Source organism: Aptenodytes patagonicus, chromosome 1 (genome assembly GCF_965638725.1).
Source record: "Aptenodytes patagonicus chromosome 1, bAptPat1.pri.cur, whole genome shotgun sequence".
Classification (NCBI taxonomy): Eukaryota; Metazoa; Chordata; class Aves; order Sphenisciformes; family Spheniscidae; genus Aptenodytes; species Aptenodytes patagonicus.
The window spans coordinates 24,590,139-24,606,668 of record NC_134949.1 but is presented as its reverse complement, the minus strand read 5'-3'; the positions used below and the strand labels follow the sequence as shown (position 1 = coordinate 24,606,668).

Here is a 16,530-nt window from a genome sequence, read left to right as displayed (position 1 = left end):
ACCTCTCTGGGCAACCTGTGCTAGTGCTCGGTCACCCCCAGAAGTAAAAAGTGTTTTCTTTATGTTCAGAGGGGTTCTCCTGTGCTTCAATTTGTGCCCATTGCCTCTTGTCCTGTCACTGGGGTCCATCTTCTTTACAACCTCCCTTCAGATATTTGTACACATTAATAAGATCCCCCCTGAGCCTTTTCTTCTCTAGGCTAAACAGTCCCAGCTCTCTCAGCCTTTCGGAATATGTGAGATGCTCCAGTCTCTTAATGATTTTAGTGGCCCTTCACTGGACTGTCTCCAGTAGCTTCACATCCCTCTTGTACTGGGGAGCCCAGAACTGGATACAGCACTCCAGGTATGGCCTTACCAGTGCTGAGTAGAGGGGAAGGATCATCTTCCTCAACCTGCTGGCAACACTCCTCCTAATGCAGCCCAGGATACCATTAGCCTTTTTTTCCATGTTGCTAGATCATGTTCAACTTGGTGTCCACCAGGACCCCCATGTCCTTTTCTGCAAAGCTGCTTTCCCAGACAGTTGGCCCCCGGCATGTACTGGTGCCTGGGGTTGTTCCTCCCCAAGGGCAGGACTTTGCACTTCCCCTTGTTGAACTGCAGGAGGTTCCTGTCAGCCCATTTCTTCAGCCTGTGGAGGTCCCTCTGAATGGCAGCATGACCCTCTGGTGTATTAGCCACTCCTCCCAGTTTTGTGTCATCAGCAAGCTGGCTGAGGGTACGTTCTGCCCCATCATCCAGATCATTGATGAAAATGTTGAACAGGATTGGACCCAGTATTGATCCCTGGGGTACACCGCTAGTTACTGGCCTCCAACTAGTCTTCGTGCCACTGAGTGCCACCCTCTGGGCCCGACTGTTCAACCAGTTTTCACTCCACCTCACTGTCTGCTCATCCAGCCCGTACTTCCTCAGCTTGTCTATGAGGATATTATGGGAGACAGTCAAGGTACACAATATCCACTACTCTCCCCTCATCTACCAAGCTGTAGATTTCATTGTAGAAGGTTATCGAGTTGGTCAAGCATGATTTCCCCTTTGTGAATCCATGCTGACTACTCCTGATCACCTTCTTGTCCGTCACATTCCTGGAAATGGTTTCCAGGATTAGTTGCTCCATCACCTTCCCAGGGATCAAGGTGAGGCTGCCTGTTATGTAGTTCCCTGGGTCCTCCTTCCTGCTCTTTCTGAAGATGAGTGACATTTGCTTTCCTCTACTCTTCAGGCACCTTTCCCAGTCGCCATGATAGTTCAAAGGTTATCAAGAGTGGCCTCACAATGACATCAGCCAGCTCCCTCATCACTTGTAGGTGCATCCCACCAGGGCCCATGGACTTCTGTATGTCCAGTCTGCTTATGTATTCCCTGACCTGATCCTCTTCCATCAAGGGTACAACTTCCTTGCTCCAGACTTTCCCCCTGGTCTCTGGAGCCTGGGATTCCTGAAGGCTAATCTCACTAGCAAAGGTGGCAGTCAGTACTTCTGCTTTTTCCATGTCATGTGTAACCAGGTCCCCCGTCTCATTGAGCAATGGGCCCACATTTTCTCTTGTCTTCCATTTGTCACTTACATACTTATAGAAGCCCTTCTTGTTGCCTTTGACATCCCTCACAAGATCCAATTTCAGTTGGGCTTTGGCTGTCCTAACTGTGTCTCTGCATGCTTGGACAATGTTTCTGTATTCCTCCCAGGTTACCTGTCCCTGCTTCCGCCTTCTGTATGCTTCCTTTTTGTGATTTGGTTTTGCCAGGAGCCCATCGTTCATCCACTTATGCCTCCTGGCTTTTTTTCCGGACTCATTAGGATGGGCTGCTCTTGAGCTTGGAGATGATCCTTGAATATTATCCAGCTTTCTTGGGCCCTTCTTCGCTACAGGGCCTTATCCCATGGGACTCTTCCAAGCAGATCCCTGAAGAGGCCAAGTCTGCTCTCCTGAAGTCCAGGGAGGTCACTATTTAGCTCTCTTCTATATTTGAGTCTCTTGTGTGATCTCAAGACTCTCCTCCTTGGTGCCTCCACTCCCCATCTGCTCCAGGAACGTAATCTGTTTCCTGCATGTCTGTGTCACTTGTGTGAGGATAAATAAATGAAAAAATAACGAAGTGCTCATTCTGGAATTTACCAGAAAGAAACAGAAGTTAATTAAGAGTCAGTTTCTTCCTAAATGTAGAGGCATCGTTTCAGTAGGAATCAGATCTGATATATTTAAGTATGATATAATAAACATCCTGAAGATTAATGGTGTGATCATTTGAGTGCTCTTACTTGATTCTAAGAGTTATTAGAGATAAAAACTCTGAATTCTAAGTGAAAAGAGTAAAAGGTGAATGCTAAGGGTAATGTTACTTGGTCGCTGCTACAAAATGTTATTTTCAGCTCATGGACTTCTGTGTTTTTATTATTCACTATTGCACTGACTTAATGAGAAATTTGAATTTTTGTGAAATGACTTTATAACCTTTTAATCTTTATAATTTAAGAAATGGGGGGGGGTGTGCAGTAGCATATTTTAAAAATTTAATATCTGAGGATAGAATTGAACCCACTGAATAAAAAGCAGAAAACGTATAATTTAATGGAAGTTTCTTTTGTCAGTTTTTGTGGAGTTATGACACTACTTATTTTATTATTTTTGTTTCTGTAGAAACCTTTCAGCTATTCAAGACAGAGAAATCTGTTGCTATTCTATTTCCTGTAAAGAGAAGGATAACATCGGTAAGCTTCTTTTTCTTACAGCATTATCAGTGTATGCTTTGTACTTTGGATCAGATGTTAAAAATGTTAATGAGATTTGAATATCTAACTCCAATATATAACTGAAAATCTCAATTTACTTCGAAAGATTTTGTTGCAAATATTGCATGCAAATTGTATTTGTTTGAACATAGAATTATGTGTAATTTAAAAATCACTTGTAGAATTACTTAGTTCCATGAGAATTTAAGAAATTAATTTGATAGGGGCCTTGGAAAAGCATATTTAAAACTCAAAGTAATTGAATCCCTCACAAAAACTGTGTTACTTTTGAAAAAATAGTAACTGGATATGAAGGCCTTCCAATTATTAGGTGATACTTAAAAAGTTTTGGTAAGTGTTTCGCTCCATACATGATTTTACTTTGTAAGCAGGCCTTACATGCGTCCGGCTGCATGGCGGTGTTCCTCAAACTGAGGGACTAGTGCTTTTCTCCTGCTGGAGACGCAAAGAGTGTATCCTGAAGTCAGTGAGGACCTATAAAAACCCCATGAAGTTGTCTTCCATCTGCCTTTGCTTTTTGCCCTTTCCTCTCTCCCCCCTTTCTTCCACTTTCCTGTCCCTTTCCTCTGTCATGTTGTCCCCTTCCCTTCACAGGGCAGGAGAAAGGGGTGAAGCACAGGCTGAGCCAGCAGCAGCAGTTGCCTGGGGGCATGCTGCCTCTGTGCCACCCTTCTTCCCTGCACGCTGCTAAGGCAAGTGGTGCTGGATGGGAGGGATACAGCCTGGGTAGGTATTTATAGCTGCTTTTTGAGGAAGACAGACTTGTTAGAAGAGCTGGGCAGCTCCGTAGGGCTCAGCTGAATGAGAGATGGTGGGAGCGGGAATGGGAGGAAAGCCAGCAGGGGAAATTTCCATCCTAGGCAGAGAAGATCAGGTCGTGGAGGTGGTGAGGAGACTATGCCATGACACCTGGGCTTCAGAGAGCCAGGGGAGATTTCGGCTGCGTGCAGGGATGTGTTAGGCAGTGAGGGCTTCTCTTGGAAATGGTGTACACGATTTGGGTACGTTGGTTTGAAGGAGACCAGAGCCAGGTTTGCTGCAGCTTGGGGTGCAACGGTTACCTCTGAGTGAGGGAAATACACGGAACGTAGTGTTACTCTGGGGAAGATTAGACTTTGGGATATAAGGACTGAGGAAGACAACATAGTCAGGATTATCTGCATAAGTGAAGGGCAGTGAAGGTGACTGAGGTTTTAGAAATGCAGTGCTTGATCCTCATCAAAGTGGCAAGGCTGCAGTGGAGGATCTCAAAAGTGGTATTGTGACTAGAAACCGGTAAAAACAACTTAATTTCTGAAAGGATCCTGGAGAAAATAGGTTTTGATCCTGGTTCATTTATATGGATGGCCTGGAGGAGAAAAGCATGCAAAAAAAGCATGCTAAAATTTGCAAATGGGAAAATAATGAAAAGAATGATCACTAATGGAGAACCGTGTAGATCACTTACTTGTGGAAGTCCTGGAAGTAGTGATGAGAAAGACTCAAATCCTAACTGAGAATCAGTCACGTATCTTCCAGTGTAACATTGTGCCAAGAAAGGCTAACCTGGTTCCTGAATATTTGCCCAAAGAAATAACAAATGGGAGCAGACTGCGTATATCACGTGTGTTTGGAACTGTGCAGGCATTACTGGAGCAGTGTGCCATATTTTGAGGAAGACCTTGAGAAACTGAAAAGAGGTTGGGCAAGAACCTAGGGAGATCAAGGGACTGGAAAATATCATTTATAATGAAAAACTATAATGAAAATATATTTACTTTATTAAAGTGATGAAACTAGGCTGTTAAGGAGAAGACTGGGAGCTGTCGTCTTCTGCATTTTTGATTGATGTCAATGCATTTGAATGAGATGACAGTCATTTTTCAGTGCAAGCTGCAGCCTAGCTAACTGGTCTCATCAGGAGGTGTAGGTGTAAGGCAGCCACTTTCTGTGTCCTGAGAGACTGTGGAAGATCAGTATATAGTTATTAGCTTTGTTTTAGATGCCGTGGGATGCTTTTGTCTGCAGTCTCAGTGCCTAAGCTGGTCTGCCAGGATGTTCATGGAGTGCTGTCTTGAACTTAGGACAGATGTGGCAACAAATTTAAGTTTGAGGGCTAGAGCTGTTGCTGCCCCCTGACATCCTTCCTACCTCCCTGACAGATGTTACTGCCTTGAGGCAAAAACACTTAATCTGCTCATGAATCAGTTTGTGAACTGCTGCAGTTTTCAGCCCAATGCATTAGATTGTATCAGGAGGGCTACCAATTTCAGCTATCAAATTTTAGTCCAATGTTCCATGCCTTTCAGAGACCTTGGACTCCTACAGCCTGCCTAAGTGGCTTCTTAATGCTTTGTCAGATGTTTGCCCTTCTCTTTCCTTCTGGTTGTGTATTTCTGCCTTTGTTCTCACACTGCATTTCATTCTAGTCTGGATTTTACAGTTCATTTTATGGTCATCTTAAATCTTTGCTTTTCCAGCAGTTCTTCATCTGTGGCTTAGAGAACTTGATGTCAGTCGTCATATTTCAAGAATACAAAATGCACGTAATTTAAAAGCAAACAAAAAACAACAGGAAAAAACCCTACCTGGAGTTTTAAGTACTGAATTTTTAATTAGGTGTAAATGAGAGCCTGTGGTTTCTGGGTTTTGTTTGTTTGGGGTTTTTTTATTTGTATTAGCCTGCTGGTGTTCTGTTGTCCTTCTACACTCTGCAAACAGGCTGTTGAGTTTTTCATTTTGTTTTATTTATCCTGGCAGACATAACATTACAATGGCTTATTCAGCACTCCAAATCAAGACACTGCTGAAGAAAACTTTTGCTGAAGATAACTCTTTCCCAATCACTTTGACTCCTCTCAGCTCTACACAACTGAAAAGATAAAGAATGCAACTGCGTACTACCAGGACTCACTTTGGTCGTATTTGTTAACAGAAGTAAAACTGAGTTATAGCTTGTCTCTCTATTTTGGTTCTTTTTTTAAAAATCCGATATTTGTCTGCCTAGGTGAAATTCCTGAACGCCTTAATACAAGACTGAAAGAAATCAATACTTTTGGGGGCTGAAATGTTTGAGTTTATGCATGTGAATTGTTAAATACTTAGTAATTTTTTTCTAATTTGAAACTGAATAAACTGCACAGTGGAAACAGATATGACTGGTTTTTTTGAACGTATCATATAATTATTCATACAGAATGTTTTCCCTGCAAACACCTGTAGTTAAGTATCAATAATCAATTAAAACCATAATTAAAAGCATCGTATTTGAAGCAAATGCTGTTAGTCAGAACACTTTCAAATACTTCGATTGACGAGAATTTATTTCCAAAGTCGTGTATCTGTAGTTATCTAATTTTTCCAGTCACTAGTGTAAATGATTCGTATGAATATTCTTTGGGAATTGAAAAATAAAACAAATTCTAGACAATCCTGTCCTCCTCTACTGGGAGAGGAAAGAGTCTGGAATTGCAGCTGATGTTTTTCTCTCTTAAACAGAGAACGAAATACAGAGAGCAGGTGAGATCATGTGCTTACTTTCTGTCATTATTACCCCCAAAATTCATGGATTTCGTAAGCATTTTTATTGTAAATGAAATAATTTTCACAGTGCTTCTGGACTACTCTTTCCATTCCTGAACCTTGCAGAATTTTCGACTATACAGCCTAATATAGCTGGGCTCTGAAGAAGGATTAGTTCTTTGGAAACAGGTTAAAGGAGCAGCTCACTTTTAAAATTTTGATGCTTTGCTAACATCTTACAGATACCTGCTTTTGAGTGCTTCACTTAGAAGCACTCTGATGGGAATTCTGCTGTGAGTATGGAAATTCTATTAAATATGGAAAGTTCATGTCAAGAAATAGTAGATAGACTTAAAACTTATGCAAGATGCTCAGTGACGAAGTGTTTCAAGGACACTTGCAGATCTAGGAGGGAGAAGTTCTGGGATGCTGGTCTAAAGATGTGGTAAATCAACTGGTTGCTATTGTATTAAAGAGGTTATAAGTCATTTATGCAGTTCTTGCACTTAAGTACATGAACTATAAAAGGAGCAACATTTTTGTCATGTCTGTTTGAGGATGCTTTTAGGATAGCGGCTCTGATAAGCTGCTTAAAACATATACTGCACAGACTTGATGAAATCTTTCTTGAGTGTCACAGGAATGCTACTACAAGCATGATAGTCAAGTTATAGCACTTGTTCATAAATGTTTGCAGTATTACCTGCAGAAGTCTGGCCAGAGTGGCTAATTTTTCTACGGTTACATGAAAATGATTAGACTATGTGTTAGGTGCTGAGTGCTCAGTAAATAAGTAAATAGTAGATGTTCCTGAAATGGGATGTTGGAAATGACCTTCCAAAATCTGACATGTAATCCATCTCGTGACATTTTGTATGCTGAAAAACCAGCATTAGATGGCTAAGGTGATGAATTCTGAACACTGTTATTGCTCATGGACTTTTGAAGTAATAGAGCCGTTGCAGAATGCACTAGAATTGCAGTCATGATGCATACAACACAAGAGAAGAGCCACTTCTGTACCAGTGCTCTCAATATCCTTCCTGTAGTTGTGCTTTTTGACGGTAGTGCCTCATCCTTCCAGCCTACTGTCATGGCATGCAAGGTCATGCTTCTGGCATAGGAGCCCCATGTCAAATCTTACTGCATCGCTCCTTAATCTGCACCTCTCTTGCCCCTTTGCTGCAGGAGGTTTGTGGGAGTGGACGCAACCTCTATGCAGGTTGCTCAGAACCGCCAGTTTTCCAAGACAGCACTGGTGAGAAAAGCGGTGCTAGCTCCTATCCTGCCCTTGCTTTGCTCAATGTAGTATTTCCTTGGGAGACAAGCAGAGAAGTTAACTTCCTATATGTGGTATACACATCACCAGGTACCAATGCAAGCTAAAGACAACCTGTGGAGGGAGGAGGCTAGGTTCCAGGTTGGCTGAATGAATCTCTGTGAATAAGAGATGAGAATGAGCAATTTTGTTACTAAAATTATCCCATTATACAGCATATGCTGATTTTTTTTCTCAGTTCTCCTACTGTGTGACCTTGTATCCGAACCTAAGGCAAATCAGCACAGGCGCTGGCCTCACTGTTCCCATTTGAAACAGCCTGTCTGTTTTTCAACAACTTGCCTTCAAGTAATTTTTCAAAACGGCCTTAGCTGAAGATGAGTGTTTACTGTCACACTCGATAGCTTTGTGGGAAGGATGAATTGTAGCTGACTGACAACTCTGATATCCTATTTCTGAGACTGTATATGGCCATAAAGTGTTACAGAGATCTAGACCACTGGAGATGGTATTGCAGCAAAGTTGTTCGGAGAGGTCACAAACTTTCTCTGCAAAGGAGCCTCTGTGCAGGGAGCGTCCCCTTGCTCAGACAGCAATATATAATGCAGTGCCTTGCATGGATCCACGTTAAGTGTATTTCAGAAGCAGGGAGGGCATGGAGATACATGGAGTAACTACACTGTGATTGCTTTCCACTTCTCAGTACTCCTGAGAAGCTGACTGCAAGACAGAGCAGCAGAGGCTGCTGTCATGCTCTGGCTTTGCTTCGGAGGTGGTAATGCCATGCTGTGCTTGGAGATCCTGATCCCTAGGCATGTGTGATGGTGGTAATCTGGCCTACGTGCACAACATCCTCCAGGCTATGGGAAAAGAGCAGTGCTGGGGGATGTGGACAGTTGAGGAACTAGAACTAACCTTCAGTTTAGGCACAGCTAGCAACCCCAGACCCCACAACGCCAAGAGCCCTAAAACAGCACAAGTGCAACAGTGATACAGACATGTTTCCCTGCCCTTTCCTTCTCCAACCATAGGAACAGCTTAACTGTCACCCAGGGCTGTACAGAACCACCAGGTGCCAACCATCTGTTTTACTTCCAGCACATTTATTAATTTTTTTCCTGCTAGCGATGTAATTTTCCCCATATTTCTTTTCCATTTGCACTGCGTATTGTAGAAAGCAATCATGAACATAAAATTTTAGTTAAATGATATAAAAAAACCCAAATCAAAGTCGAGTTTTTCATCAAATGCACTATAAAACTTTCTACATTTATTGCAGAGAGCAGTGACACATACATAATTTGTTCCTGAATAAGCTATTTCGTAAACCACTGGTAGTTCAGTCACCTGAGCAGCATACTGAATTGAATGCCTCTGTTCTGTGCTTTAGGACAGGGTGTACGTAGTGGCTGTCACGAGACTTCCGAGCAGGCTGATGGAACATACACAAGAATTGTGTATAGTGACCCCAAAACTTTAAAGCTTGTGAAACGGAACAGACTGTACCCTTGGCTGGCAACTCCCACAAGGCTCTTCTGCCTCTTGCTTATGACCCAGTCTGGTCTGTAGCATGCACACTGCGATCCTGCCGGGGCCTGCATAACAAACTCTGCCTAGCTCAGGCCATAACGTCATGGCTTAAAAGCATGTAAGGGAAGTGGGTTATGGGTGAAGGGCTGGCTTCTGGCTATTAGTTTTCTGCACCATGGTTTCCAGGCCCGTCCATGCCTTGGCATCAGTATGTGGCAGCCTATACAGCGTATCTGTGCAGCACTTCTTCCTGTGGATTTGTCTTACTCGAATGCTTTCAAAGGGCAGGACACATTTATACTTTCCCTTCAAAGATCCTGGTGTACACTGACAGGAGCTGTGGTATCTCTCCATTATATTTTTGTGCTTGGCACCTAAGACGCTGACACCCTCTCTTATGGGGAGTGCCTGCAAACCTGGTCTAGAGCCAGAAGTCATCAGCATGGAGTGATGCAGGACAGGATATTGAAAGCGAAGTGTGAGGAGAGATATCCTTACTTCCTCCTTACTTATGGGGAAGGATGGTTTTAAGATCTGTGAGGCAATGAATGAGAACAGCATCATGTGTCATCAAATGTGATATGGTCAAATTTTATCCCTGGCAAGAGATGGTGTTGCATTATGGTCTGAATCAAATGATTCATGTCATCATGCAATCAGGCTAGAGGCATAGACTGACCATCACTGGTAAACAAAAAGAAAACAGTATTCCAGGTTCTCGGAAGCTATGGTCATCTAAAAACCATGGGACAGGATGGAACAACTTTCTTCTTCCACTGCAGAAGACACTGAAATGAGACATCTGTGAGGAGTCACACACTGCTCCCTCAGCACAGACAGAACGTCTCCATGAGAGATGGAGTCTCTCATGGACTCCATGACAGACTGCAGTCTGTCAAGTCTGGACAGACTGGATGCTGTCCTGTTTTCAGCTTTCAACAGAAGCCTGCTAGCAATGGTGTTACCCTCAAAAATACCGAGCTCTGCCTTTCTCGGTTGGTCCCCTGCCAAGACAGCCATCTTCTCTTGCAACTCGGGCAAGTGACCTCACACTTGTCCGTCCTGGCTTTAACCCTTTTCAGGAGCTGTTTGCAGTACTAGCAGAATCTAGCACATTTCACGTCTTGGCTTGTGTGAGAGCCAGATTCAGACTTAGTCAATTCCAAGGTAGGTCTGGGAAGGTCTTGGACTCATTTTTGTGTGTTTTTTGCACAAAATGAACCATCTGTTGTGTTGTTCCCATTCTCTCTGCACTTAACTGTTTCCTGGCAAAATGGGCATAGTCCACAGAGTCTTAGTGCTAAAGTCGCCTTGAAAGAAAACATCATGTCCCACTTCTTGAGGGCACTCTGTCTTCATTGTGGCATCACATACAGGATCCCAAAAAGAAAAGGGAGTTTGGAACTGGGCTAACAAGGAATGCTGAAGAGGAAATGCAGTCCAAGTGGTATGGGTATGTGAGAAAAAATGAGCTTGTGGTATACCATCAGAGACAGTCACTTCACCAGCCCCAGTTCTGCCAAGACTATTGATATGCCTCATGGCATGGCCTGCAGCATTTTTACTCTCTCCTAGAACGTGAGCATTATGCTGGAAAGGTCGTTACATGAACGTTTTGCAGATACATCTAACATGGAAGAATGTGAAGATTGGACAGGCAACCAATCCTGTTTTGGTAGCACTATTGTGTCACAACAATCTCAAAATGGATAAACAGGAGCAACACAGCTGACCCATGGCATGAACTGATAATTATGGATGTTCTCAGCCTGAATGTAAAGCACTTCTTTGTCTCCTTTGCCTTGGCCAGCATGGTCAGTTGAGTGAGAAGATATGTTCTAAGAGCTATCCATGCAATGCGAGCATTTGCAAGCTGAGTAGCCAAATGTTTCTTGGAAAGTGACCTTCCATGGAGGAAGACTCTCATAAATCAGCCTGGGGATGTGGATAAGCCAGGTGGGAGGTAAGTGTGAGGCAGCAGGCAGAATGTTTGAGGTGAAGAGGTGCCTTATGCTGGCTCCCATCCCCTGAGTTCCTCTAAAAGGGGCATAAAGCCATCCCCTGATGATGGCTTGTTTCCAATGTTTTCCAAATGTTTTCCAGTTTGTTTTCCAAACTCTTGTTTCCGATGTGGTCTGAAGTAGTCAGCACTTGGACTGGAAATGGAGCACTTATGTGTGGGTTGTTCATGGTCACGGTCTCTGTAGCCAGTGCCCAGCATTGTCAGCAACTCTGGCCTGAAGGAGAACAGTGGGAGCAGGGTGGGAAGAGCAGACTGAGAGCTGGGGCAAAGCCAAGCAGCTGGCAATGGCAGTGCCAGTGTGCTGCATACAGTGTCCAAACCCCCCCCACTTTTCTTAGCCTTTTCTCTACCTGTGTGATTGTGTCTTCTATTCCAACTGGCTCTGGCAGATGCTGGCTCTCTTGCCTGTCCAGGTGTGGCTGCTGAGCAGGTCTCTGCTGGTCGGTGGGGAAGGGAAGAAAGCTGATGCCACCACAGCCATATGGCAGCTAAGAGGATTGGGGCCAGCTGGCCCTTCAAGGCTGAACTCTTGCTGACCCTTGCAAGCCTGCTGGCTTGAAAAGGCAAAAGGACAGGAGATGTGCAGCTTGCGGCAGCCATCTGTGGTTCTCTGCTCTTCACTTGGGAGGGAGGGAGGGAGCAGGACAAGGAAGGCTATTGCCCTGCTGTATATTCCCCCCCCCGGGTGAGCTGGGTGCTATGATCTTCGTGGCATGGTTTGGTAATTCTCCTTGCAGGCACCTGTTGCTGGCATGGGAGCACACTCGGGCTGATGAAGGAAGGGGCTGGGATCACTGCTTGTGTCCAAGAGATTTTGAAGAAGCACAGCTTTTAAGAGAGTGGACAGGCAGTCCTGTGACATCCAGTGGTACAGGCTCTGCCCTGCTGCTGTTGGGTGTGGACTGGTGGCCTTGGCCCCTCTGGAGGGGGCTGTGTCAGCATAAGCATTTGAATTTGCATTGAAAAAACATTCAGAAGGGTTAGCTACCTCTGCATAGCTTTTCACGATGGGTCTCCAAGGCCATGATACTGCGGACAAAGTATGGGGCCTCATAGCAATTCAAATATTTCTTTGGGCACCTAAGCCCTCATTTGAGAACTGCTGCTCTGGATGATTCTGCTTTTCATGGGCTTTTCATGCCGTGTCCAGCACATCCTGCAATGGAGTCAAAGCTCCGCACTCATGAGTTGGAGAAAAGAGGGAGGCAATTTCTCTGTCATCTCTGAATACCTAATCCTTGCTGCCAGAGCCAACTCGTCCCTGGAGCTCACAGGCAGGCATTTAGAAAATGCTTTTGTTTTTTGACTGAGTGGACCAGATTGCACCTAGTGCACGTAATTTTGCAAAATGGTCGCCAAGGAGGGTAGCTCACCTGCCTTCCAGTTTCAAAAATCGAAGCACCATGATACATCTATGTAGGCAGTATACTTTTTCAGAAATAAGGTATTTACAGATAGGTGCACCTAAAGTAAGTGGGTTTGTTAAGCAGCATTGCCTGACTCTTTGCTCATTGTTATCTAGAGATTGCATGGAAAGTGTTTTCACTGAAGTGGAAAACAAGTCAATACATTTGCCTAATCCATCCTTCAATGTAAAAGCAGGCACATGCACTGCTGGTATATAAAGTTATTTACCAATTAAAGGACAAGGAATGCAAGTTTGCAGCATGTCACTTGATTTGGAGGCTGCACGGTACAGCCATATTGGACCAAGAACTTTGTTACAGAGATTCAAGAATAAAAGAGCTTCCATGTTTTGAATGAGACTGTCCCCCCTAATGCTGATGGCATTACAAGTAATCCCTAAGCAAGGTTCTCCCCCTTATATGCTATGGACAGGTTGTCCTCCAATCCAAAAAAGAGACTGGAGTAGATCCCAAGGCAATCAAGACCATTTATGCAGCATCTTATACCTTCCTTCAGCTGTCTTCTTCTCCCCCAAGTTTATGGCAGTAGGACTTGAATGGAGTGTTTTAAAACACTCAAATAGCTGTATTTTGTTTTTGACAGGTGTGGTGAAGCCTAGTGGAGAGATACTGTGCGTCAGCTTTTCTTCCCCTTTCTACTCGCACATGGACACAGAAATCCTAGGGATGAGTAGATTTCAAATAGAGTAAAGAGCTGCTTCTGTACTCAGAAATACAACTTTCTGGCTAACGAGGAGGTGATCTGATGCCTCTACAGTTCAGAAGACAGCATAGAAAGATATGTATTAGTGCATGAAGTCACAGAATGTAGATCAGTTATAGACAAAAAGGATTTCTTGACATCTGTTGGACAATATGTAAGTGTATCCTTCAAAAAATAGCTAAAATGAGACTTTTAGGAAAACAGTCATTCATTTTCAATCCCTAGAGAGGAGTAAACTGGGTTTTGAAGACTTATGCTTTACCTTTATTTTTAAACCTTGAACCCAAATCCGCACACTAGGTCTTGATCCGTGCACAACCCCAAAAGCACATGCAGCTACTTTGATTGCATGTACAAGTGTACATCCATGTACTTCACATGTAGTTGTACATGCAGATGGCTAGTTGGCTACCTGCCTATTTGAATAAGGTCAAAATTAATCAGATTTTTAGAAGGATAGGTCATCAGTCACAAGGAAGAAAGAGCCCAACATGTCTTCTCTTCTGTAGAGATTAATGTGGATTAACTGTAAGTATTTTTGCTGTACTTATGCTGTATGGAGGTCTATAAGTGCTCCACAAAGAACCTATCAAGGTGGTCCAGGTAAATTTCAATATTTATTATACACTGTGCCACAAAATTCAGCTTCCAGATCAGATTAATTAAGAGCCTGTGATACCACTCTACATCTGACAGCCTTCAGTATGTGCCATCTTGGGTCAAAGTCCCATTCCTCAGCACTCCAAAGTTCAGCTCCCAAACCATCACTCTGCCCATTTCTTTGGTGCTTGGTATGCAGCAGAGGGAAGATGCATTGAGCATCCTGGGGCTGAGTGTTAATCTGAAGACTGCCACATTAAGACACCTTTCATGTTTCTACAACCTCAGCTTCCATACTGAGTGAAGGAAAACAGTTTTATCATGCACCTGCTTATCAGCCAGTTTATTCCCTTGTGCTGTACAGAAAACTCCACTGGTTTGCTGAAGGACCTCCTGAGGAGTGGAGAAATGGCTTGGTCAAAAAGTAAGAAGTTTTACTTGCCATACAAAACTGCATCATCTTTGAGAAAGGTGAATTACTGGCACTGTAAAGCAAGTCTGCCGTGAAATGAAATAGAAGAAAATATGTTTTTATTATGAACTACTCAGGAGGGCTGTCTTCTATTTCCAGGACCTGAGAGATTGATTTTGTTAGTTTTGCTTGTGAGGAAGTCAGATATTCCAGGCAGCGAGTCTTTTAACCTTTTTATTACCGCAGGTCCTACCTCTTTGACTCTACACAGTCTTCCCTGCACTCTGAGATTTTCCCAGTGTTTATGGCCCAACCTGTATTGAACTTCTGAAACCTTATGAATTGTGAGTTTCAACCTTAAGGTTTAGCAGCTGCCTCTTTTGTAAATGCATTAAATGAAAAAGAAATGGATAGAACTTAAAATCTCTGTGTTTGGGGATACTTTTTAGTTAATATAGTGATGTGTTAATATGTGCCTAACACCCAGAAGTGCTTTGGGTTTTGCCCACAACCATCAGCAAATGCACATGACCTATTCTAGATATCATCCATATAGCTGCTAATATACTCGGTCTATTTGTTGGGTAATCTAGGAAGTAAAGGTATTTTATCTGCAAAAAGTTAAGGTTAGCATATCCATTCAGGCTTGGAGATAAACAAGGCATGAGTATTTTTGCGCATCGGAAGAATGAAATTACCTAACATGTTCTTAACCTTCTTTAACTTCCCAAATTCTCTTCATTCTCATTTCTCCTATAACTAGAAAGTCCTAAAGCCATTTTTCATGCATTTGACAAAACATTATTACATGCTTCATTTGCATCAATTACACAAAACTCAGAGCTGAATGGCCTGTAAGTGGAGGTAGAACGGTACCTTTAATGCTTCAAGAAAGCAATATTTAATAAAGACTACTCAGAAGGATCTATAGTGCTAGAACCAGCCATTCTTTCTGAAAACATTTTGTTTTGGAAATGCAGGAATGGAAAAAGAGCATGGAATGCATTTATAATTTACATTTTAAAAATGCTGCTAAAGAGAGTAGCAATTAATCCTATACACACTTGCAATTTCATCACTTAAAAAATTCCTTTAGAGTATTTGTTTGAAGTCAAATTATAGTAAGGTCACTGAAGCCCTTTTTACCTTTATGTTTATACGATCATCATGAAATATTTTAGAGTTTATAGGTCTCTGCAAAAAAGGCAAATTAAAGGAATTGGGGAACAAGGAAGGCTTTATTGAGGGGAGGGTTTATCATTCAAAAGGACTTTGTCTAAGAATTTTCTTACTGGTGTGTATTAATTGGTTTTCATTGAGAATAAAGTCAAAGCTGTCACACTGCCTTACATGTACCAAAACAAAGTTCAAAGCTGTAGTTCAGTCTATGTTGAACTAAGCATAAAAGAGGGAAACACTAACAAAATAATGCTGCAGTAGTTGAACTGTTGGAAAGCTAATTCCTAATTAAATCTAGCATAACTGTCAAAATAACCGTGCAGTACATTTGAGAAATGAGACTCAGAAGTCACATGTAAGAAGTCTGAGCATCAAGCTTTCTCAATTTACTGAGCTGTAAACTAATAAATCAATGTCTTTAAAACAAGAGATGTAAGATGAGGGAACAGCAAGAGATATTTTCACACTGTACAGAACAAAAGGTATTGATATTTGTAGGGGATAGTTTTAATTACATTTAATTGTTGTACTTTAAGTCTTTAACAGAGGATTTTTAATGGGCACAGTAAAATCTTTGCCATTAGTTTTTAATGCAATAAATGTTATAAATCAGTGAAACGCCACTGAAGTCAGTGGAGTCACAGATATGGTGTTTGAGGCTCAAGTCCCTTATTTTGCATCAAGTGCAGCCAATCTGCTCTATTAGACAGTGTAAACAGCGAAACACGCTGTGTAAAACTTGAGGTGCGGGAATGGCACCTTTTGGGGAGGAGAATTGGAGGTCATCGTTGCTGGCTGAGGTTTCCTGGTCCAGGGGCTAATGAAAACTGACAGATTACTCCTCAGGAAAAAAATATCTCCTCACAAAAATAACAACCATGCAAATTAATATGATACACAAAGGGGGTGAAGATTTATGTGACTGTTTCCCTCGTCCCTTTCATCTGGCTTCCTTTTTTTGTGCTGTTCCCTAATAATGCTCATTTGTCTGCTTCACGTACCGCCGCCTGCCCTTCCTCCGACGCCACTCCTGTATGCAGGGCTCCGCTAGTGCTGGAGCACACACGGCTGCACATTCCTGGCCTCATTCTCGATCTCCACTGATTTTTTTTTTT

At 42.8% G+C, this 16,530-nt stretch overlaps 1 protein-coding gene across 2 annotated transcripts in view; it reads left to right on the top strand.

The window, feature by feature from the left end:
* LOC143155672 (ADP-ribosylation factor-like protein 8B) overlaps nt 1–5,893 on the top strand; it is a 30,905-nt gene extending 25,012 nt beyond the window's left edge. The window contains exons 6-7 of one of the 2 annotated variants that reach the window (XM_076328634.1): nt 2,649–2,719; nt 5,501–5,620. In XM_076328634.1, the coding sequence (XP_076184749.1) occupies nt 2,649–2,719; nt 5,501–5,550 (121 nt within the window). In that variant the 3' untranslated portion in view covers nt 5,551–5,620. Of the gene's footprint in view, nt 1–2,648; nt 2,720–5,500 lie in introns of both variants that reach the window. The other variant, XM_076328635.1, reaches the window with a different exon arrangement.
* Nucleotides 5,894–16,530: the final 10,637 nt, after the last annotated feature.